General features: G+C 47.4%; 1 protein-coding gene across 11 annotated transcripts in view; it reads right to left on the reverse strand.

The window, feature by feature from the left end:
- Positions 1-1121: 1121 nt before the first annotated feature.
- MTMR1 (myotubularin related protein 1) overlaps positions 1122-24273 on the reverse strand; it is a 95717-nt gene continuing 72565 nt past the window's right edge. For all 11 annotated transcript variants that reach the window (XM_067723022.1, XM_067723023.1, XM_067723025.1 and 8 more), the window contains 4 exons: positions 16991-17083; positions 12193-12306; positions 8346-8522; positions 1122-3181 (listed from right to left, as the gene is read on the reverse strand). In XM_067723022.1, coding sequence (XP_067579123.1) covers positions 3020-3181; positions 8346-8522; positions 12193-12306; positions 16991-17083 — 546 coding nt within the window. In that variant the 3' untranslated portion in view covers positions 1122-3019. The remainder of the gene's footprint in view (positions 3182-8345; positions 8523-12192; positions 12307-16990; positions 17084-24273) is intronic.

The raw sequence follows: 24273 nt of genomic DNA on the forward strand, positions 1-24273 counted from the left end.
CGGTGTGAAGGCGCTCCCTTTGTTAAGCGATGCTGCTTTTTCCTAATTAATTATATGGAGGCGACCTCCTTCCCCTCCCCGCCAGTCAAGGGCCTTTCTCAAGAGGGTTAGGGCTCTTGCACTTCCCCTCTTGCTGTGCGGCTTCGTGTGGGGCTTCCCGGGGGCGGTCCCCTGCGTGGCACAGGGAGCTAAGGCCGTGCCCCACGTCACGGGGGTAGGGAGGGGCAGAGGCAGGCCCCCAACTCGCGACTCCTAAGCCCACTGCTCTGCCTTCTTCAAAGAAAGCCAGTAGCCTGGGTCGACTTGGGTGACGTGTGGCTGGCTGTCTGAGCCCGAGAAAGCGCAGCGGGGCCGGGGCCACGCATGCAGCGAGCTCTGCTGCGGACAAGGCGTGCGCTTGTCACACGGTGCGCCTTGCAAACTGAGAGGAGAGCGTGAGGAAGATGCGGGGCCGCTGGCTGGGCTTCACACTGCGGTGGGTGGCGCCTTCCTGCCATAGCGGCCTTGTAGTAAAATAGCACCGAGTCCTCAAACCCAGCCCCCACGTGACTCTGCCGTGCAGAAGTCGCTCGGGCGTCGCTGCCGGGGCCTACGGCTGCAGTGACTGCTGCGTGGAGAAGGAAAGGGACACCAGGCCTTAGAAGAAGGGTGGTCCGCAGGGGCTGGTGTGGTTTCGTCCAGGCCTCTTATAGCCCCGTAAAGGCCAGCATTCCCTCCGGAGACTCTGGGGCAGGGGGAGGGGGACCCCAGGGCTTCTCAGAAGTCTGTCCCACTTAAGATCTAGGACTCATGGGCTGGAAAGCTGGCCCTGCTTCCTCGGGGCCACACCTGCCTCTCAGGGGGTCCAGTCCTTTCCTCACATCTTTAGCATTTTCTCAAGGTTAAAGTGCAGGGGCGTTTCAGATTTTAAAATCAGAATAGTTACCCATTTCAGCCAAAATACTCAACTCTTATGATAAATTGCACTTACAACTTAGTAAATGAATTAAATCATGTAAGGGTACTTTACATGTACTAACTAACTGTGCTTGGCATATAATATAATGACATGTATTGAATGCTTACTAATTTTCCACAAGGGAAAAATCACCAAAAAAAAAACTTAAAAGGACAACAAAAAATGAGACCACAGAGCAAACATTATTTTAATTACGGATTGAAATACTGTGCATCAGATGACGCAAATACAATACTGCACCAGTCTTTAAAAACCTGAACCATAAAGATTTTACATTCTAGTACACTTAAATAAAACTGAAAAAAGAAGTGCTTAGGTAACAAAACTGTACTTCAAGTTGTTTTAGAACAGTTTTGTGCTAGGAACACACAAAGGAAAATGATCTGTTGTGCTGCTTTCAAACGGAATGGGAGCTTCTAGGGGTCCTCCTAGGGCCCAGGACGTTGACATTGGCAAGAACGACCCACTCGGCCTCTCTGGCTCTGTCAAAAGCATCCCCCAGTCCACACCAAGGTTGGCAGTCTTAGTGCAGCTGGGGATTATGTGATATTTCTGGGGAAAAAATGGGTCCCCATTTTTAAAAAATCAGTATGTCAATGTATAATCCAGTTTATCCCTTCGTAAATAAGGTTTCAGCTGTGTGGGAAGCATGAATCAAAAGTTACGTCAATTAAAACAGTTTAGAAGCAAATCCCCCAGATGATAAAAATGGAGAATTGATTTTAGGTTATCAAATTACCTTGAATAAATATTTGATACCTTATAGATACCAGATAATTTTCTATAAGAATCAGAAGGTTCCAAGTTGAAAAAACATCTACTCTCTAAGTATTTGAGTGTAAAAAACCTTTAAGGATGTTTTCAAAAATCAGGTCCCTGTGTAGGGCTTGGGGTAGCATCCAGGAATTTGAAACCAACCAGATACTACAAGGCAGTTGCATGCAGGTCTGACCCGATGAGCTCCCCCCACTCAAAGGCAAGCTTAATTCCTGCAGCGCTGGGGTCCCGGGCGGGGCTGGCAGGAATGGGCGCGGCCCTGGGCACCAGGAGGAGGAGGGCGAGGCGCAAATGTGCAAGATTCTGCGTGACGAGCCACGCGGAGCAGCTCAGAGCTCTAGCTCTAGTGGATGGACCAGCTGACGGTCAATTAATTCCTGCCCAGACTGATGGAGTCCCAGAGCCCAGCCAGTGAGTGGAGGTGTGAGACGGGGAGGAGAGGCCCGAGTGGCTCTGAGATGAGGAAACGGAGGGAGGCGAGTGCTCTGCTTTCGGCATCCGAAGTCACAGCACAGTTGTTGCTTTAAAACACCGACATGCAGTGACGGGAATAAACCGAGTTGAAGGGATCTCGATAAAACGAGAACGATTATTTCAGACAGCAGATAACAGGCGAGAGCAGACCCGCTGTGACAGAGAGCTGTCAGCAGTGGGAAGTGGCAGGTCCCAGAGTCGGGTGAGGACAGAACACGTGGCCTTAAGTGGCCACATTCAAATTGTGCTTCAAATGTACCACATAAAAGTTAGCACGAGCTTGGTTTGAAAATTCCTCACCCAGTCCCGTCAAGCAGATGCCTCCTTGGGTGACTAGTCTAAACATAAAAAAAGGACGTAGGAAAATAAAGGCATGTTTCTCTTTTTTAAAAATACCTTATATGTACACAACAGGAAGTGGTACCGGAGGACCCCTGGCGCGAGGAGACCCTGGGGAAGACGGTAACGGCCTGTCTTCCGCGGCACAGAGTTAACTGAGAAACCCTGGAGGGGAGCAGAGAGCAGGAAGGAGCCATGGGGCTGGCCACGGCCTCTAGGGGAGTGGGGTGGCTTTTCACGAGGATTCCCCACCTTGAGCCTGAGCCCTGCGTTCCGCTCGCTTGAGTGTCCCCCACTCGGCCCTGGGAAAGCGCTGGCAGGAGGGAAAAGGGTGTTGACGGCACAACAGCACTTACGCTGTCCCCTAGCACACGGTCGGTCACTGGTGGAAAGCGCCGTCGAGACGCGGCGGGCACGGGCCTTAACCGGACAAGTCGCAGGCGCCCCGCCCAGGCCGCAGGGACAGCGGCGTCAGACCGACGTGTGCACGGGCGTGACCGAGTGTGACGGCGAGGAGCCCCGCTCAGACGAGGCCGAGGCGCGTGCGGCCACCTCCCGCTGCAGGTCCTCCACCCGCTTCTGCAGCTCCGCGCGGACAGCCAGCAACTCCTTGAGGTTCTGGTGGATGGGCGTCTGCGGGCAGAGACACGGGTCAGCGCCGCCGCCGCTCCCCAGCCTGGTCCCTGCCTCCCGCCCCTCGCCCTCACCGCCGCGGGCACAGGGGCCCCTCCCCGCGAGCCGTGGCCTGGCCATCCTCCCCAGCGGGTGCTCCCAACGCGTGCCTCGACTGAGGCCACCACCCAGCAGCATCGATGGCCATGGCCCCGCACACCCCCTGCACCTCCATTTCTAAATCTCTGTACGTCACGCTGCTAACTGAAAACCCTTCTGTTAAACCGGCACTTCCAGCACCTGGCAGCCACGTGTCTTCATCAGCCAGGACGGGCGCGGGCAGAAGGCCCTGGAGGGGGCAGTGCGGGGGGAGAGGCCCGGGCCACTGGCTCCCATCCCTGTTCACAAAGCCTCTGCCGGCCACGCCAGCGCCGCCCCCCGCCTCAGCCGATTCCTGCACCCGTTGATGCGCGGAGCAGAGAGATGCGAAGGGTGCTCCCGGGCCGTGGGGCCTCCCAGCCTGACTCTTCTGGCCACAGCACCCACTCCCTCCCGTGCTCAGCTCACAAGCTGCCCTGGGCACCTGCCGCAGCCCAGACAGCCCAGACCTGGCATTGCCCTCATGGAGCGAAGCAGACGGGGGAGGGAAGTCGCCACCTGAGGGGCGAAGGGGGTATGGGGTGGGGTCTGGGGAGCTCCCCCTGCTTCCCCTTGGCCCCGGTCCAGCTTCTGCACAGCAGCCACCAGCCTGGGTCCTGAGCCCCAGCCAGGCTCCGAGACGCCACTGAACAGCCTCCAGTGGCTTCTTCCCGCCAGCCTGAAGGTAAGATCCTGACCTTGGCTTCAAGGCCCTGTGTGGTCTAACCCCAGCCTGCCTCCCCTGGTCACCCCTCACCAAGTCCTGCCTCCCCTGGTCACCCCTCTCCAAGTCCTGCCTCTTCTCCCCTCCTGCATTCCCGAACATTCCAGGTTTTGGAAGATGCCACACATGTGCTGTCCCTTCTGCCTGGGGCACTATCACCCGACCCTTTTCACTCACAGACTGGGCTTCATCCTACAGGGACTGGCTGGAAGGGCACTTGCTCTGGGCGGGGGACTTTTGGAGACTCTGCACTCCTGCCACGCCTGCGTGTTTCATCATGACCTCCCCACGAAGTCTGGGAGCCGTCCCATCAGGGGTGCCAGTGGTGACCACCCCAGTGCACAAAGAGGGAAGGTAGGAGACAGGTGAGAGAGAGACGAGACCTGAGAGTGAGTGACCAGAGAGGTGAGCACATGCGAGGGATGAGTGACAGAGGGACAGGGACGACAGAGTCAGACAAGGCAGGGGCGGCGGGGGGAGGCAGCCAGGTGTCTGCAACACACGAGGGTGCTCGGTAACCCACACAGAAGCGGCTCAGAACACACTCCTGACTTTGGCCCCAGGAAGGAGAGAGAAGGCGGCAGTGTGGGAGTCCGATGGCAAAGGCCCCCAGAACAAGGGAAGCTGCCTTGTTTGTTGCTGATTCCAGAGGCCGCTGCGAGGTGGAGAACAGCTCCCCTCTTAGCCTTGGACCTACTGGGTATTTTCTTGTTTTGTGGGACTTGATTCCAGTCGCTTTGCGATCAAGCTACCATTACTAACAGCCAGGCCCTGGGGTCAGAGAGAGGCGAGCCACGCGGGTAACACACGACTTCACACCCACCCAGGCCCGAGACTCTCATCTTAGTCTCCACGCAGCCTTCGTTATCTTTTCTCACACGTTATCTTCATTTACAGTAGACCAAAGGCATGCTTGTTTGAGAAAATGCCCATCTCGGGGCCAGTCGCCCAGCGCTAGCATGTGTGACACAGAACGCCACAAGAGTCCCACACAGCCATCCTCTGATGGCGGCGCAGGCGGCCCCCTCCAGGCAGCTATCCTAGCTGCTCCTCCTCAAAGAGGCCAGCCACCTTGTGCCCCTGCTTTTCTTTTCTGCCCCCCGCCTCTGCTCTGGCCAGCCCGGCTCTCTGCCCCATCACTGGACACCAGCCTTCATGCTGATCCCCTGGCCAGGCCCCGCTGCTGCCCTCCCCGTGCCTGTGCTGCGCTGCTACCGTGAGCTTCCTGCAACGCTGCGGTGGCCCACAGCCCCTGCGATCAAGGCCTCACTTGAAGATGCAGGGGGGACGCACAGAGCTAGACCACCCCCTGACCGCCCTCCAAGCACTGTGCCGGGCTCTGTAGGGATCCATTTGCCACTCGCACCCCCGCGAGGTCTCAGGAGGCTGGGGACCTTCCCCGCAGCGGGCACTGCCTCACCGCCAGGGTCAGGGTCTGGCCCTGGCCGGGGCGCCCCCGCCAGCCTCATCCCGGAGCAGCGATGCCTGCGCTTCTCATGATCGTCCTGAGCTGAGTGTGCTCGGGTGAGTACGAATTCGCGTGCTTTCGAGAACAGAGGAGCGTGCAGCATGCAGGCTTGAAGAAGGAGTTGGGGCCTGTCCTCACCAAGTTCGTGACCAGCACAGGGCCAGGCTGGTAGTGCCAGCAGAGGGAGCCAGGCGGGTGAGGGGGGCGGGGCGGCAGGAGACCTCAGCCCTGGTGTATTTCTAACAACACAACACGTAGGAAGAAGCTGCCAGAGGCTTGGGTGCCTAAGTGACTCAAGACTGGAAAGCAGCGCTCCAGGGGCCCTGGGTTTGGCAGCCTAGGACCACGAGCCGGGTCAGGGCACCGGGTCAGCGCAGAGCACCGCTCTGGGAGCTCGCCTGGGGGTGATTCAATCTCATCACAGCGCTTGTGTCAGGGGCCAGCCTTGCAGAATGCCACATCTAAGAGGAGAGGGAAAAGGTGAGGAACACCACCTTGTCCCTGTGGCCTGGAGAAGGGAATCCGGGAGCTGAGATGACAGACCCAGAGGCCTGGAGCGGGGGCGGGGCGGGTGACAGGAGGCCGCCAGGCGCCAAAGGGGCCGTCGCAGGACTGACTTTGGCTACACGACTCCAGAGTCACAAGGCAAGACACGTGGGTTACAAGAGGGAAGGGGACAGGTTTGGGGACCATGCTTGTGAGGTGGCCTTTTGAAGGCCACGGCCGATTCTTAACTGTCCAGATGCCATGGAACTAACAGGAGGGGTGCTCGTTGGCACAGGCGTGAGCACAGGACGCCTGAAGTTGGTGACTGATGGCTTACTGGCCACGAAACTGAAAACCTGTATTTTGAATACTGACCACTGACCAAAGAAGTTGCCTAACTGTATACTGTTTGTTTGGTTTCATGGGAAAAGAGCTGAGACTGTGCCTCAACTTCCGATGTTGTTCAATAAAGGGAACATTTTACAACTCCTAAAAGTTGGCATTTTTGCGACTCAAAACACACATTACATCCAGAACCCTGGTGTTCGGTAGGTAGAAACGTGCTCTGGCCCTGCTGGCGCCCAGCATGTCTGCGCCGGTGTGGCCGTGCCCGCTGCCCTGGCCACTTCAACACGGGAAGTAGCTAGTGGCCCCATGCCCGCGTTAGACATTTGCCTCATATGTGGTGACAGAAGGGCCCTCAGAGTAAGTGCAGGGGCGGGTCAGGTCAGGGAAGGTTTCCTAAGAAAAGGTTCTCTGAGCATCCCCTGTTGGCATGGTGTGAGGCCGAGGGCAGGGAAGGCATTCTGAGGTCAGAGGGTTTGAGGGGCCCCTGGCGGGATGTGGCATCCATCGCAGGCCAGGAGACGGGCATAGGTGGGGGGCGACGGGAGGCCCGGTTCAGGGGCTGCTCCGGGAGAAGAACAAGTACTGTGCTGAACAGGCCCTGATAGTGGCCTTCTGGAGAACAGTCCTCAGGTCTCCAGGGCAGCGCAGCCAACTCAGAGGGTTAGAGGACAAAAGGGCTTCCATAGCTGAAGCTTCGTGGAACTGGTGCATGGAGCAAGGAAGCAGAGTAAGGGAAAGAGGAGGCGAGTGGCGAGGCGAGGAGAGGGGAGTGGTGAGCCGCGCACAAGCAGGAAGTGGTGCCCCAGGCGGCAGGCTGCACTGTCAGGACGGAGCCCGAAGCCAAGGCTACAGCAAGCGAATTTCTAGCATGGAGGGAAGGTTAGTGAAGTGACGGCCTTGTCAACGTTCACATGCCACGCAACTGAGAGGGACATGAACAGTTCAGTCCTCCCCGTGGTTAGTGGGGCTTGGGGACTATTACAGGTGTCCCTCCTAAATTCATAAGTTGAAATCCCACCCCTCAGTACCAAAGAATGTGACCTTATTTGCAGAGAGAGTCTTTACAGAGGTAATGAAGTTAAAATGAGGTCAGTAGGGTGGCCCTAATCCAGTATGACTGGTGTCCCTATGAAAAGGGGAAATCTGGACACAGATACACATAGAGGGAAGATGATGTGAAAAGGCACAGGGAGCAGATGGCCGTCTACAAGCCAAGGAAAGAGGCCTGGAACGGATCCTGCCCTCACGGCTCCCAGAAGGAACCAACCCTGAGACACCCTGATTTTGGACTTCCGGGCTCCAGAACTGGGGGACAATACACTTCTGTTGTTGGACCCACCCAGTCTGTGGGACTTTGTCACGGCTGCCCAAGCAGGAGGAGACAGATGAAACATGCCTGGAGAGGCTCTGAAGGTGCAGAGCAAGAGGGAGGGATCAGCCAGGAGGGGGGCAGAGAGGAAAGACGTATCTGCACATCCGGGGCCAACAGAAGTGATGAGGTCAAACTGGGCCCTGGAGACGTGCTCCTGGTGCACGGCCAGTAAACCCGAAGATAATTCAACTTTAAAAAAAAAGAAAAAGCCCAGAACCCTCAGTAGAAAGCCACGTGCCCGTGGAGGTGAGGGCTGGCGCCTGGTCCTCCTCAGCCACACCCACCATGTCCCGGCCACCCAGCTGGAAGAGCTCAGCCACTGAACGCCAAGGGCGACCACAGCTGGTTGCCTGGCCCTGCTGTGCACTGTTCTGTAATATTTTTTCAATCTCAGGAGATGTTACAGTGAAAAGGGAGGGGGAAACGACCCCTTCCTCAAGGGGGTACGTGCTCTGTGACTCGGCACGTGCCCTCTTTCTGTTGTGCTACCAGAGTCTATAAGCTGTGACCGAGTCGAGTCATCGGAAGGACTGACAAATGCAGTAATTTACAACACTTCATCAGCTGTGTACCTTCACTTAATTCTGCACCACCATCCCTCCTTGGGCAGAAAGATATGCTTTTTTTGAAAAGAAAAACAAAAAGATACCTGAGGCCTCATTCGTGGATTCCATCGCACGTAATAGTTTACCCATAATTCCAAATGACTCAGACTAGTAACAGGATATAGGACGTGGTTTTCATAATTCACAAAGAAGGGATTAGAAAACTCATCCAGCTGGCTATTGGTATAAGACCATAGAGATATAGTCTTTGTATACACATCCTGAAAAACAAAAAAGGAACACACTGAAATAAATTCAACTTCATAGCCTCAAGAATTTGTACCACGTGGAGAAAAGGACTTGAATAATGAAGGGGGTTCAACTGATAAAAACCAGGAACATTTACTAAGTCCCACCCCATCCCTCTGCACACATGACCCAAAAACAAACTAGTTACTGTCCTAGAAAAACGTACTGCTGAGTTAGATGACATCTGGCGACTGTGTCTGTTTGAAGGCAGAATGAGAACCTTCTAACAATCCCAGGATGATGGGGCCCATATTTAACAAATACATTTTTTATTCTTTTTTGCACCTTGCTTGTGTGACCCTTAATATTAAGGACCATAGGTAGAATTTACAGATAAGATTCCTTTCACTGGAAAATCATGGCTATCTGGGGGAAAACCTGTGGGGTGGCAGGCTGAAGAAGCCTTATATAGAGAATATATCATTAAATTATAGATCCCCACCTCCCAATTTTACAGTACACTGTAACTTTGCATTGCTCATCGGAATGCAGGCACCCAAACCCACAGGCATGATGGGGCAGATCGACATTAAACGTGGATCAAGTACAAAGCCAAAGTGAGAAAACAGTGAGGCCACGAGTGTTTTCCACCATTCTGCTGCTCCCAAGCCAGCTGACTTCTCCCCAAGTTATCTAGACACAAGAGATTAGGATCTCTTCATATTTTATATTTACAAGAGAAACACCAGCAATAATTCAAGGGACCCCAAATAGCCAAAACAATCTTGGGAAAAAACAAATTTGGAAGTCTCACACTTCCCAATTTCAAGACTTAACTACAAAGTTGCAGTAATCAATACAGGTGGTACTGGCATAGGATGGACAGACATAGACATACACATCAATGAAATAGAATAGAGAGTACAGAAATGAACCTTCACATTTATGGTCAACTGATTTTCAACAAGGATGCCAAGAAAACTCAATGGGAGAAAGACAATGTTTTCAACAAACAGTGCTGAGACAACTAGATAACCACGTGCAAAAAAATGAAGGTGAACCGTTACCTCACACCACATACAAAAAGTAACTCAAAATGGATAACAGGCCTAAACATAAGAGCTAAACTCTTAAAAGAAAACATAGGCTTAAACTTTCATGACCTTGAGTTAGGCAATAGTTTCTTAGATATGACAACAAAAGCACAAGCAACAATAAGAACCAAAAAAACCCAGATAACTTGGACTTCATCAAAATTAAAGACGTGTGTTTCAAATGACACCATCAAAGAAGTGAAAATACAGTGCACAGAATGGAAGAAAATATTTGCAAATCGTATCTGATAAGGGACTTATGTATGTAAAGAATACATAAGGAACTCTTTCACTCAATAATAACAAGATAACCCAAATAAAGATGGGCAAAGGGTCTGAATCAACATTTGTCCACAGACATATACAGTTGGCCAATAAGCACCTGAAGAGACGCTCAGCATCATTAGTCATCAGAGAAATGCTCACAAAAATCACAATGAAATACCACTTCACACCCAACTGGGATGGCTAGAATCAAAAAGATAAACAATAACAAGTGTCTACAAAGATGTGAAGAAAATGGGACCCTAAGACATTGCTGGTAAAAATGATAAATGTTGCAACTGCTTTGGAAAGCAGTCTGGTGGTTTCTCAAAGGGTTAAACATAGAGCTACCATATGAACCCACCAATTCGACTCCTAGGTGTCTCCCCAAGAGAAGTGAAAGCATATGTCCTCACAAAACCTTGAACATGAATGTTCATAGCAGCAGTATTCATAAGAGCCCAAAGTAGAAACAACCCAAATGTCCATCTGCTGATGACTGGATGAACAAATTATGGTCTGTCCATACAATGGAATATTATTCAGTCATGAAAAAGGAACGACACACTGGTATATGCCAAACATGGATGAGCCTTGAAAACAGTATGCTTAGTGAAATCAGCCAGACACAAGAGGACAAATACTGTATGATTCTATTTATACAAAATGTCCAGAAGAGGTGAGTTCATAGAGACGGAAAGTAGATTAGTGGTTGCCGGGGGCTGGGCAGAGGGAGGAATCGGGAGTGACTGCTAACGGGTATGGGATTTCTTTCTGGGGTGATGAGAATTTTATGAAATTAGATGGTGGGGATGGTTGCACCCTGAATATACTAAAAACCACTGAACAGTCCACTTTAAAAGGGTTAATTGTATGGTATGTAAATTATATCTCAAGAGAGCTGATTTTTTAAGAGTACATTTTGATTTAAAAAAAAAGATAAGACCATAAGGATTTAAATTCTACATATGAACCATATTGTTCTGTTGACATTTTCTTTAAAAACAGCTTTATTGAGATAAGTCACATACCATAAAATTCACTCATTTAAATTCTTTTTCTTCATTAGGAGGTTAACAGGGCCCCATCACACTGGGCCCTCAGGAATGTGGACTTCACCCTGATCACAGTGGGAAGCCACAGGGAGGTTTCAAGCAGAGGAGAGGCACGTGACCAGTCTGAAGTTTGGGAGCGCTGCCCTGGTCGCTATGCTTGGATTCACTGGAGGTCAGAAATGCTCGTTTCTGGGCAGCTGCCTTAGTTCCAGATGCAAGACTGCGGGCTGGGTAGGCTTCAACTAGGCTTGTCGTGGTGGAGTAGTGAGGGGTGGCCAGATTGCAAATCCATCCTGGGACAGGGCTGGCAGTACTCACTGAGGGACTGAACGTGGCAGCTGAGGTGAGGGCGAGGGAGGGATTGAAGATGGCCCCTATGTATGTGGCCTTAGCATCTAGATGGGCAGAGGTGCCACTGAGTGGGATGCAAAAGGGTGAGGGAGGAAGAGGAAAACAGCATTTGGATCCCCAAGACAGATGAAGCTACCTGGAGAGAGAACAAGAAGAGGACCTGGGCCCGGGTGACTCCAAGTTTAGAGATGGGTTAAAAGGAAACAGACGGAGCAGGGAAGGCCAGCGAGGTGGGGGAGAACCGGAGAGGGCATAGGATGAGGGAGTGGTCAGCTGTGCGCTGAGAGAGAGGGAGGCGGGCTCTGGGGGCCTGCCGTTTTCTCCTAAGTTCTTGAATGTTCTAGCACACTAAACCCGCTGGCAGAAGTCCTTTTCTGTGAACCAGAGGACACTCTTTAAGCTGCCTTCTCCCAATGCTTCCTCACTTTTGATCATTTCTGTCTTTTATCCCAAAGTGAGGAGAAAAGGAAGAGGTAAATCTAACAGAGAAGCTTGGTAACTGCTCCTTTATCAGCTTGATGGAAACAAAGTTGAGCTTGCTACCTCGGGAGAGGTTTGGGCTCATCTACAGACTTCCTTGTCCATGGTCTCCCAGTACCCTTCTGCCCAAGAGCACAGAGAAAGACGAGCAGCATCATAGCATTTGGAGATTAGGGGGTCCAGAGTCTAGTCCTGACACTAGAGACCTCAGGGAGCTGTGGGCTCCCTGGGCCCCCGCACCCATAAAGGAAGGGGCTTTCGTCAACTCAGCTGGAAGATTAGACACATGCGCTGGGGCTGGTGAACCCTGGGAGGGCATTTCGTGCAACCCCTCCATTTACAGACAGCAGCAGGGTGAGACCCAAGTCCCCTCTCCATTTCAGTCCCCCTTCTGCAGTGGCACTTAGTGGGAAAGGCACTCGAGCAGTCAGGAAAGCCAGAGGATATAATACACTTACCTCTTTCAGTCGCTGCTGTTCACAGTTGCACAAGAAAGTCCCAAAGAGACAGCTATAAAGGTGATCCAAAATTGTAATCAAGAATAGTTCATTAAACTCGAATGCTGAAGGAAACTTAAATGGAGAGAGAAATAAGGTTTAGTTTTAAAGTTCAATTTCTAAAACAAATTGGTACTAAGTTTTTTGTGAAAGACAGCTAAGCTACAACTTGGAATATAGTCAAAGATTAAAAGGAAAACTGAGGCCATGTAGAACTTAATTGTCTCCAGGTTCCAGGCCAAGCTTATAGATCTGGCTGAGAAACAACCTGAAGCAACAAAAACTGTTGTACTTTTCAGTGCCTAAGAAAGCTTATGGAGCTTCCACTTCTCGCCACGACGACAGAACAGCCTGCATTCATCCTTGTGCCAGAAACAACTAGAGAGCTGGACAAAATATATGACCCAGCTGTTTGTAGACACTGGCAACAGCCAGGAGCACAGGACTGTGATAACCACACCCCGCCCCAGCTCAGAATGGAAACCAATGAGACAAGTCCTACTATTGTCCCAGCTTCCCTTGTGGAAGCACATTCTGAGTCACAGAGAAGGGAGGGGGATTCCCAGGTAAGTGACTGAAGAAGAAATAGAAAGTCCTTTTCTATTAAACAAACAACTCGAAATTAAAAGCCTTCCCACAGAGACAACTCCATGGACATACATCCCCAGATTCTTACCAATACGTAAGCACACTGAACCTGGCAATACACAATGTAAAAGGGGTAACACCACATGGCCAAGTGGGGTTTGTCTCGGGAATGCAAGGCTGCTTTAAGAGTTGAAGATCAAGGTTACCAAAAACAAAAAAAAAAACAAAAAAAACTATTACTGTAATTCGCTATATTAACAGAATAAGGAGGAAAACCACATGATCCTCTCAATTGCTGTTTCAGGTAATTCTTAATGGGGCTAGCAGAATTCCAGCAAAGAATTACCACTGCCGTGAGTTTCTAGCCAGTAGCTGACATTTAGTAGCCATGATAGAGACGATCTGGAAATGATGATAATGATCCTAGCAGCAGGCATGTACTGGGAGCCTACCATGTACCAGAATTCTAATGTAAAAACATAGTGAAATATTCATCACCTATTCAGTGAAGCAAAGGCAATTAGAACAAAACCAAATAGAATTACCCATCATATTTTTGTGCATCAGTGTACTTTAAAGATCTATTCCCTAATCAGAGATGTTTGCAGACTGTCACAACTAATTCTGTCACCTCTAGAGTGACAACCAGAGTCACTGATGGAAAGTTTATTTTTTAAGCTTATCTTTATTACTTTACTAGACCAGAGACAAGCTTCTCAATTCGAAACAATGGTCAATGCAGGACTGTCCAAACTCCATCTGAAATTGTTATTTTCCTCACCAAGCTGTGACATTAGCCAACCTAAGGAATTCTGCTCAGCGGCCCTAGATTAAGATTTGCCTCTGTCTACCTTAAGGACTGCTCTCAGAGAAACACATAACTTTTTTTTTAATCTTGTTCTTAGATGAACTAAATCAATGATGAACCAAATCAATGATGAACTAAATCAACTAAATCTGGCCAAGTACATTATGTCAATTTTTTCTAGTATTTTTCTATGCAGCTTAGTCATGCTCTGTTTATAAGTTATTGGCACCAAGAAATTTATGAATTTTAAGCAAAAATATAACAGTTACATATATACTGAAGCAATTAAATCAAGGATAGAAATGGAAGGTCTGTATTTCATTTTCAAACGTTTAAAAATATACATTTATCAACAGGACAGCAAAGCTTCTATTGACATATTTTTGAAGTCATGAGTCTTTAGTCCTAACCCTGAGCCCGCATTCTGGATCTGCGAGCTTGGTTGGGCGGGCCGTGGAGGGGGGCATCGCCACTGACTACAAGCCTTACTCCGGCCAAGTGGGAAGCAGGTATGGGAGGTCAGGGTGGGCGGGGCTCAGCCCAAGCCGGTTGGCACCCGAAACACGGGGACACAAAGGCTCCATCTATTCATGTTAGGTCAGGACTGCTATTCGCATCCGAAGGGCATTGTGGTGTTAAACTCAGTTCAGGAAACATTTCATCAGAGGAAGTAGCAACTGCTAGATACAAATACAAGATTAAGCCTCTGTGATTCACAGTTTCTTTTAGCCTTTTCTCCTGGAAACTATACCATACACTTTAAAAAGTGTGGTCTCAAAAACCCCATAGAAATCCATAATGAAATTCTGCACCTCTTGATGGACAAAAACATCAACTATTAAACCGATCCAAAAGCGTAAAAAGTCTGTTTAAACTGGGGTTATTGCAGAATGTCTTTGAGACTCTTCTCTGGAGTCCTTCAATGACTTTTTCCCTCAGTTCCTTTGATATCAATTTGTGCACACAGACTAGTTCATTTCATTGAGATGTCTAACAACGTTAACACTGACTTAGCTTATTTGATTTAGCAGTAGGAAACCTAAAAATAAGTTAATCTTGTCACATTACTGCATCTTTTCTGACAAGCTACATATCTCATTCACTTGTAACTTAATTCATAGTTAGACTGATTACTGGTGTGTCTCCTAATGCATTAACAATGGTATTTTAAAAGAAATTAATTATACACATTTCACGGACAGAATCTTAAAGCTTGTAAGAAGCATCTGAAACCTAACCCAAACCCCTCATTTTCTTTCTTAAAAATCAAACATTACAAAAATTATATAAATTAGACATGAAAATAGACACTAAGCAATATGAAGAATGGAAGTCAGTTTGAAGATGTTACACACACACACGCACACACACACACACGCACGCACGCACACACGCACTTTAGGCAGTTGGGAGGAATAAGCTACTTCACATCCACAAAAATGGTGCTTATCCCTTCAGAAGCATCAGAATTATTTTCTGTGTTCAGCCTTTTTATGTAATTTTTCTGAAATGTATTTCATATCTTCCTGTCTTAACCTGAATGTAACCATCATTTAATTTGTTACTGGCTTGGAATCAATACAAATTGCGAGTACATGGCACTACAAAACAGTAAGACTTGAGGCCAGTGTCCGTGCCTTTTGAGTATGTGTTTGCTGTTCCCTGTTACTCATACCATCGGGTGCCCGCCGCTGAGACCACCCCTCCTCTACCCCCACCCCTCTACCTAACTGGCTGCTTTGAATCAGCCGGGAACTGCGCACTCAGATGATGCAAGAGCCCAATCAGCTTGGGGAAGCTGGGTCTAAAAGTGTGAGGAGGTTCTAAGGGAGGGCCTGAGGACTCTGTGAAATGTACTTCGGCTGCTTAGAACCCCACGCCAGCCCAATTATTTTCTAATTTCTGAAGGCATATCTATCTATTCTCTCATGATCCTTCCTACTCCAGTGTGATCTGTGGACCAGTAGCACAGCCTGGGAGCTTGTTAGAAATGCAGACTCTCAGGCTCTGCCCCAGACCCGTGAATCAGAACTGCATTTTGACAAGATCCCCAGGGTATCTGTGTGCACAGTCAAGTTTAAGCAGCACCCCAGTAGAGCAGAATCCCTGGAGGGCTTGTGAAACAGAGTGCTGCCCCCCATCCAGGGTCAGCAGGTCTGGGGCGGGGCCTGAGAACCTGCATCTCTCAGTTCCAGGGAGGCTGAGGCTACTGGCCCCAGGACTGCACTGGGAACCACTTGTCTGGATCACTTGTCCTGTAACTCATTTTCATATCAGAACCACCTGGGGAGCTTTTAAGAACTACACACACCTGGGCCTCTCCCCAGGCCCACAGGAAGAAGGGTGTCCAGGGGCAGGGCCCAAGCAGGCGCATCTTTAACATGATATGGTCCCCTTCGTGTGCCCGAGGCAGTCAAGGCCAGACCTCCAGGTCAACAGGAAGGAGAGGGCCCAGGCCATGCTCTTCTATCCTCTCTTCCCCATAGTCCCACCCAAGCAGGCACTTTGGAAAGGGCTCTGCATTTTGCTTGCTCTTTCTGCCTCTCCCTCGCCTCTGTCCCTCTCACTGTATCTCTGCCTCTATTTTGGTTTCCCTCCTGTCTCCGGTCCCTCTGGCTGTCTCCGGCACTCTGGCTTGTTCTCTGGCTCTGATTCCAGGTCCATTTGCATGGCACAATGTCCTATCGTGAGGGTAAGACCCCAAACTTGGGTTTCGACGCTGGAGATGAGGGAAGAAACAGCACATGCCTTCTGGCCTGCTGACCATCGGGCCGAGTGGCTTAGGGAAGGGAGACCCCTGCGTGGCCACCTGGCTTACCAGGGCCCCACGCACTGCCAGGTAAGAAATGACAAGATGCTCAGCAGCTTCGTATCTGCCACCGGTCCTGGGACAGTCCTTTTCCTCCTCACCTTGGGGTGGGAGGGGCTGTGGCCTGGGGCGGGGCGTAGAGGGTCCTGGATTCCCTGGTCTCCACCCCCTTTGTTCAGTCACATCCCCATTTCTAACTCCTGGGAATCTTCCAGTACCTGCCCAGCAGCGGGCTGTGTGTGCTTACCCTGACAGAGAGAGGGCAAGTGAAAGAAAGAGAAGGACTGAGGGGCAGGGTTTGCACAGCTGCCGGACAGCATGACGGACAAAAACTGCTTGCAGGAGAAAAGCACCTTTAGGTGTGAAGTTGGTTTCCAATTTTCTGCTTATATTTCTAAGTAATTAGAATCAAACTGAGTTAAATAACAGAAGGGGTCATATTTAACACACACACATCTTCACTTTGAACGAACCTGAAATTAAAGTTTGTCTTCAACTTTAAGATATGCTTAGATCAGACTATAAAGGTCAGAAATAGACTTGAAATCTCTCACCTGTCTTGTCATTTGCCAAACACAGTCAATAAACTGAAGAAATATAGGGGATCGGTCAGCATCTGCATGGTTGTCATTGCCATGGCCCACTCGCTGAAAACAATCAAGAGGTTAAACATTTTAATGTATGCCATGGTCCTCTCAAAAGTCACTTTAAATTGCCTGGTGGCAAGAAGCATGTCTCATTTATATGTCCCAAGGCCTAACAGAATTCCAGGGACATAAAAGGCACTCAAAAACGTTCATTGCGTTGAACCGACTGCCATTACTCTTAGGAAACAAAATTTCAGCGTCCTGTTTTTACACGTTGATTGCTTTATAAGTGCCCTTTAGTGTAGTGGAGATGGAGAAGTCATAAGCAAAAGGCCAGCCGACCTTCCAGTCCACCCCAGCCACCACGCCAAGTGCTTGGTGTCAATGTGGGACCAGCAATTAGCAGCTCACAAAGCACATGACGACTGCCGTTTTCTCCACAAGTGTAGTTTTTTTCCCCCATTTTTCAGAAATGTCAAGAAGTCTGAGAATCAAAACAACAATTAACAGTCCACAAGTTTTAGCCAATTCTGCATGACTCAGAGAACCTCAAAGCCTCACTGTTGAAATGGTAATGGGGAGTCTTCAAGGCAGTTCGGGATTGTATCTCCAGGTTTTCTTCCAGTTTTAAGACATAACTGATATCCACTATTGTATATCATACCTTTTGATATTTTACAAGATGTTAATAGATTCACATTAAAAGGTAAAAGATAATTTCAAACACATAAACAGGACTGACAAAAACACTGAAAATGTCAAGTTAAAAACAGCTCACAAGTGAGCATTCTAACAAAAACTTCGAGTAATTTGATGCCTAAGCAAAAGGATGAAAAGGAAAGTTATGAAGATACAAGGCAATCACCACACAGGAAGATCAAGAAATACTGGCCTATGAAATCGCCACCAAGAAAGACAGAAAAAGAAATAAATGATCAAGTCAACATGAACCCCTCAAAGGAACAGTATACTGTCTTCTTTTTTAAAAAAAATTTAATTGTAGTGAAAACTACATATCAAATTTACCAGCAAAACCATTTTAAGTGTATAGTTCAGTGGCATTAAGTACATTCACACTGTTGTACAAGCATCGCCAGCATCCGTCTCTAGAACTTCCCAAACTGAAAGAGTAACTCCCTATTCCCCTCCGCCAGCCCCTGGACCCCCTCATCCTCCTTTGTCTCTACAGATTCGACTGCTCTAGATACTTCATACACGTGGAATCGTGCCGTTTGTCCTTTTGCAACTGGCTTCTTTCATTTAGCATAACGTCCTCTTAATTCATCCGTGTTGTAGCAGGTATCAGAATTTTCTTCCCTTTGGAAGCTGAATGACATCCCACTGTATGGGTAGACCACAGTCTATTTACCCGTTCACCTGTTGATGGACACTGGGTTACTTCCACCTTTGGGCTACTGTGAGTCATGCTGCTATGAACATGGGTGTGCAAGTAAGTGTCTGAGTCCCTGTTTTGGGGGTATATACTCAGAAGCAGAATTGCTGGATCATATGGTAGTTCTATTTTTAAGTTTTTGAGGCACTGCCACACTGTTTTCCAGAGTGGCTGCATGTATTGCATTACTTCTGTACTTCTATATAAAATAAGTTGTGGAACCTACTCCTCAGTATTTAAGGCACCAGGGGAAGTTTTGCACTGACAGTTTACAACTTAAGATCCATTCTTTCTTTTAATAGAGACGCATTGAACTCTTACGGTGCGTGCAAGGCGTCCCCCACCCAGCCCTTAGGATTTCTGGTGGTTTCATGGGGTCCAGTGGAGGCCAAGCCCCTGGCTAGGAACCTGGGGTACACTATACATGAGACCCAGCATCTGTGCTCAATGAATAATTCACTTGTGGTTTAGTCGCAGGAGAACACCTGTAAACAACAGAGGCGATAAAGTGTGCCGGGGCTTCCTAGTCTGAGACACATATGGTGGGGCTGCAAAGGAACAAGCAGCCATCCCAGGATGGTCTAGAGGAGGAAGCTAGGCGGGAAAGTCACGAGTCACGGTCATGGAGGAGGTCTTACTTGAGATAGAACTTGAAGGACCAGGAGGAACTTGCTGCTGGCTGGCCAGGGATAGATTCTATGAGAAGCAGTGGGGAGGCTCAGGGGGTGGGGGGTTGGTGGCGGCCACCAGGGGTGCCATAAGTAGCAGGGCACGGTTGAGGCAAGGCGAGAGAGGTGAGACGAGGTTGGAAAGGTGGGCCAGGGCCAGATCACCAAGGGCCCCAAACGTGGCGCTGAGGAGTTTGCCCACAACCCAGTAGGCCGTGGGCACTCAGAGGGGTTTGTGCTGGGGAGAGCCGGCACCAGATCTGCTTTATGTAATGCCCCATCTGCTACAGTGGGGACAGTGGGTTGGAAGGAGACAGGGAGACTGCCATAATAGTCCCGAGGGAGCTGGCCAGGCCTGAACTAAGGGGGATGGAGTGGCAATGGGGAGGGGATGACAGATTTGAAATACATGCATTTAAAATCATGGGACTGGCTGAGCTCAGTAAGGGATGAAGCATACAAAAAGAAAAGAAACGATGTGAGGACTGAGCCCTAGGGCACCCCAACATTAAGAAGTTGGGGAAGTTGAAGCCTCATGAGCAGTGGATTAAATCCCCACAGTCAACTTGATGCACCCTGCATCTGTGGAATACATGAACAGACGACGAATCATTGCAAAAGTGAGGCAGTGGACTTTGGGAGCAACTGTAGACTTGGGGTTTACTGTATGCAACTGACTGGTTCCTGATTTTTATGTTTATCTTAGTATAGTTTTTAGCACTTGATATCATTGGTGGATTTGTTTATTGGTTTGGCTGCTCTCTTCTTTTTTTTATTACTTAAATTTTTTTTTATTTTAATAATTATTTTATTTTGTTTCTTTTAATTTTTAAATTTCTTTCTTTCTTTTTTTTCTCCCTTTTCTTCTGAGCCGTGTGGCTGACAGGGTCTTGGTGTTCTGGCTGGCTGTCAGGACTGGGCCTCTGAGGTGGGAGAGCCGAGTTCAGGACACTGGACCACCAGAGGCCTCCTGGACCCACGTAATATCAATCGGCGAGAGGTCTCCCAGAGATCTCCGTCTCAACGCTAAGACCCAGCTCCACTCAACGGCCAGCAAGCTCCAGTGCTGGACACCCCATGCCAAACAACTAGCAAGAGAGGAACACAACCCCATCCATTAGCAGAGAGGCGGCCTAAAGTCATACTAACTTCACAGACACCCCAAAACACACTACTGGACATGGCCCTGCCCACCAGAAAGACAAGATCCAGCCCCAGTCACCAGAACACAGGCACAGTCCCCTCCACCAGGAAGCCTACACAAGCCCCTGAAGCAACCTTAGCCACAGGGGGCAGACAGCAGAAACAACGGGAACTACGAACCTGTAGCCTGCAAAAGGAGATCCCAAACACAGTAAGTTAAACAAAATGAGAAGACAGAGAAACACACAGCAGATGAAGGAGCAAGGTAGAAACCCACCAGACCAAACAAATGAGGAGGAAATAGGCAGTCTACCTGAAAAAGAATTCAGAATAATGATAGTAAGGATGATCCAAAATCTTCAAAACAGAATGGAGAAAACACAAGACACGTTTAACAAGGACCTAGAAGAACTAAAGAGCAAACAAACAGTGATGAACATTATAAATGAAATTAAAAATTCTCTAGAAGGAATCAATAGCAGAATTAATGAGGCAGAAGAACGGATAAGTGGCCTGGAAGATAAAATAGCGGAAATCACTACTGCAGAGCAGAATAAAGAAAAAAGAATGAGAAGAATTGAGGACAGTCTCAGACACCTCTAGGACAATATTAAATGTACCAACATTCGAAATATAGGGGTCTCAGAAGAAGAAGAGAAAAAGAAAGGGTCTGAGAAAATATTTGAGGAGATTATAGTTGAAAACTTCCCTAACATGGGAAAGGAAATAGTCAATCAAGTCCAGGAAGTGCAGAGGGTCCCAAACAGGAAAAATCCAAGGAGAAACACTCCAAGAAACATATTAATCAAACTATCAAAACTTAAATACAAAGAAAAAATATTAAAAGCAGCAAGGGAAAAGCAACAAATAACATTCAAGGGAATCCCCATAAGGTTAACAGCTGATCTTTCAGCAGAAACTCTGCAAGCCAGAAGGGAGTGGCAGGACATATTTAAAGTGATGAAAGGGAAAAACCTACAACCAAGATTACTCTACCCAGCAAGGATCTCATTCAGATTCGATGGAGAAATTAAAACCTTTACAGACAAGCAAAAGCTAAGAGAACTCAGCACCACCAAACCAGCTTTACAATGAATGCCAAAGGAATTTCTCTAGGCAGGAAACACAAGAGAAGGAAAAGGCCTACAATAACAAACCCAGAACAATTAAGGAAATGGTAACATGAACATACATATCAATAATTACCTTAAATGTAAATGGATTAAATGTTCCCACCAAAAGACATAGACTGGCTGAATGGATACAAAAACAAGACCCATATATATGCTGTCTACAAAAGACCCACTTCAGACCTAGGGACACATACACACCAAAAGTCAGGGAATGGAAAAAGATATTTCATGCAAATGGAAATCAAAAGAAAGCTGGAGTAGCAATTCTCATATCAGACAAAATAGACTTTAAAATAAAGACTATTACAAGAGACAAAGAAGGACGCTACATAATGATCAAGGGATCAACCCAAGAAGAAGATATTACAATTGTAAATAGTTACGCACCCAACATAGGGGCACCTCAATACATAAGGCAAATGCTAACAGCCACAAAAGGGGAAATCGACAATAACACAATAATAGTAGAGGGCTTTAACACCCTACTTTCACCAATGGACAGATCATCCAAAATGAAAACAAATAAGGAAACACAAGCTTTAAATGACATATTAAACAAAATGGACTTAATTGATATTTATAGCACATTCCATCCAAAAACAACAGAATACACTTTCTTCTCAAGTGCTCATAGAACATTCTCCAGGATAGATCATATCTTGGGACACAAATCAAGCCTTGGTAAATTTAAGAAAACTGAAATCGTATCAAGTATCTTTTCCAACCACAATGCTATAAAGCTAGATAACAATTACAGGAAAAAACTGTAAAAAATACAAACACATGGAGACTAAACAATACACTCCTTAATAACGAAGTGATCACTGAAGAAATCAAAGAGGAAATCAAAAAATACCTAGAAACAAATGACAATGGAGACACGACGACCCAAAAACTATGGGATGCAGCAAAAGCAGTTCTAAGAGGGAAGTTTATAGCAATACAATGCTACCTTAAGAAACAGGAAACATCTCGAATAAACAACCTAACCTTACACCTAAAGCAATTAGAGAAAGAAGAACAAAAAAAAACCCAAAGTTAGCAGAAGGAAAGAAATCATAAAGATCAGATCAGAAATAAGTAAAAAAGAAATGAAGGAAACAATAGCAAAGATCAATAAAACGAAAAGCTGGTTCTTTGAGAAGATAAACAAAATTGATAAACCAATAGCCAGACTCATCAAGAAAAGAAGGGAGAAGACTCAAATTGATAGAATTAGAAATGAAAAAGGAGAAGTAACAACTGACACTGCAGAAATACAAAGGATCATGAGAGATCACTACAAGCAACTATATGCCAATAAAATGGACAACCTGGAAGAAATGGACAAATTCTTAGAAAAGCACAACCTTTCCAGACTGAACCAGGAAGAAACAGAAAATATAAACAGACCAATCACAAGCACTGAAATTGAAACTGTGATTAAAAATCTTCCAACAAACAAAAACCCAGGACCAGATGGCTTCACAGGTGAATACTGTGAAACATTTAGAGAAGAGCTAATACTTATCCTTCTCAAACTCTTCCAAAATATAGCAGAGGGAGGAACACATCCAAACTCATTCTACAAGACCACCATCACCCTGATACCCAAATCAGACAAAGATATCACAAAAAAGAAGACTACAGGCCAATATCACTGATGAACATAGATGCAAAAATCCTCAACAAAATACTAGCAAACAGAATCCAACAGCACATTAAAAGGATCATACACCATGATCAAGTGGGGTTTATCCCAGGAATGCAAGGATTCTTCAATATATGCAAATCAATCAATGTGATACACCATATTAACAAACTGAAGGAGAAAAACCATATGATCATCTCAACAGATGCAGAAAAAGCTTTCGACAAAATTCAACACCCATGTATGATAAAAACTCTTCAGAAAGTAGACACAGAAGGAACTTACCTCAACATAATAAAGGCCATATATGACAAACCCACAGCCAACATCATCCTCAGTGGTGAAAAACTGAAAGCATTTCCACTAAGATCAGGAACAAGACAAGGTTGCCCACTCACCACTATTATTCAACATACTTTTGGAAGTTTTAGCCACAGCAATCAGAGAAGAAAAAGAAATAAATGGAATCCAAATCAGAAAAGAAAAGTAAGACTGTCACTGTTTGCAGATGACATGATACCATACATAGAGAATCCTAAAGATGCTACCAGACTACTACTAGAGCTAATCAATGAATTTGGTAAAGTAGCAGGATACAAAATTAATGCACAGAAATCTCTTGCATTCCTATACACTAATGATGAAAATCTGAAAGAGAAATTAAGGAAACACTCCCATTTACTACTGCAACAAAAAGAAGAAAATACCTAGGAATAAACCTACCTAAGGAGACAAAAGACCTGTATGCAGAAAACGATAAGACACTGATGAACGAAATTAAAGACGATACAAACAGATGGAGAGATATTCCACGTTCTTGGATTGGAAGAATCAACACTGTGAAATTGATTATACTCCCCAAAGCAATCTACTTTGATTGAGGTTCAATGCACTCCCTATCAAATTACCAATGTGGGCTTCCCTGGTGGTACAGCGGTTAAGAATATGCCTGCCAATGCAGGGAACACGGGTTTGAGCCCTGGTCTGGGAAGATCCTACATGCCGCGGAGCAACTAAGCCTGTACGCCACAACTACTGAGCCTGCACTCTAGAGCCTGTGAGCCAGAGCTACTGAAGCCCATGCATCTAGAGCCCATGCTCTGCAACAAGAGAAGCCACCGCAATGAGAAGCCTGTGAACCACAACCAACAGTAGCCCCCATTCACCACAACTAGAGAAAGCCCGTGAGCAGCAACAAAGACCCAGTGCAGCCAAATATAAATAAATAAAATAAATAAATTTGTTTAAAAAAAAAAAAACCTACCAACGGCATTTTTCACAGG

This window comes from Pseudorca crassidens, chromosome X (assembly GCF_039906515.1).
Source record: "Pseudorca crassidens isolate mPseCra1 chromosome X, mPseCra1.hap1, whole genome shotgun sequence".
NCBI lineage: Eukaryota > Metazoa > Chordata > Mammalia > Artiodactyla > Delphinidae > Pseudorca > Pseudorca crassidens.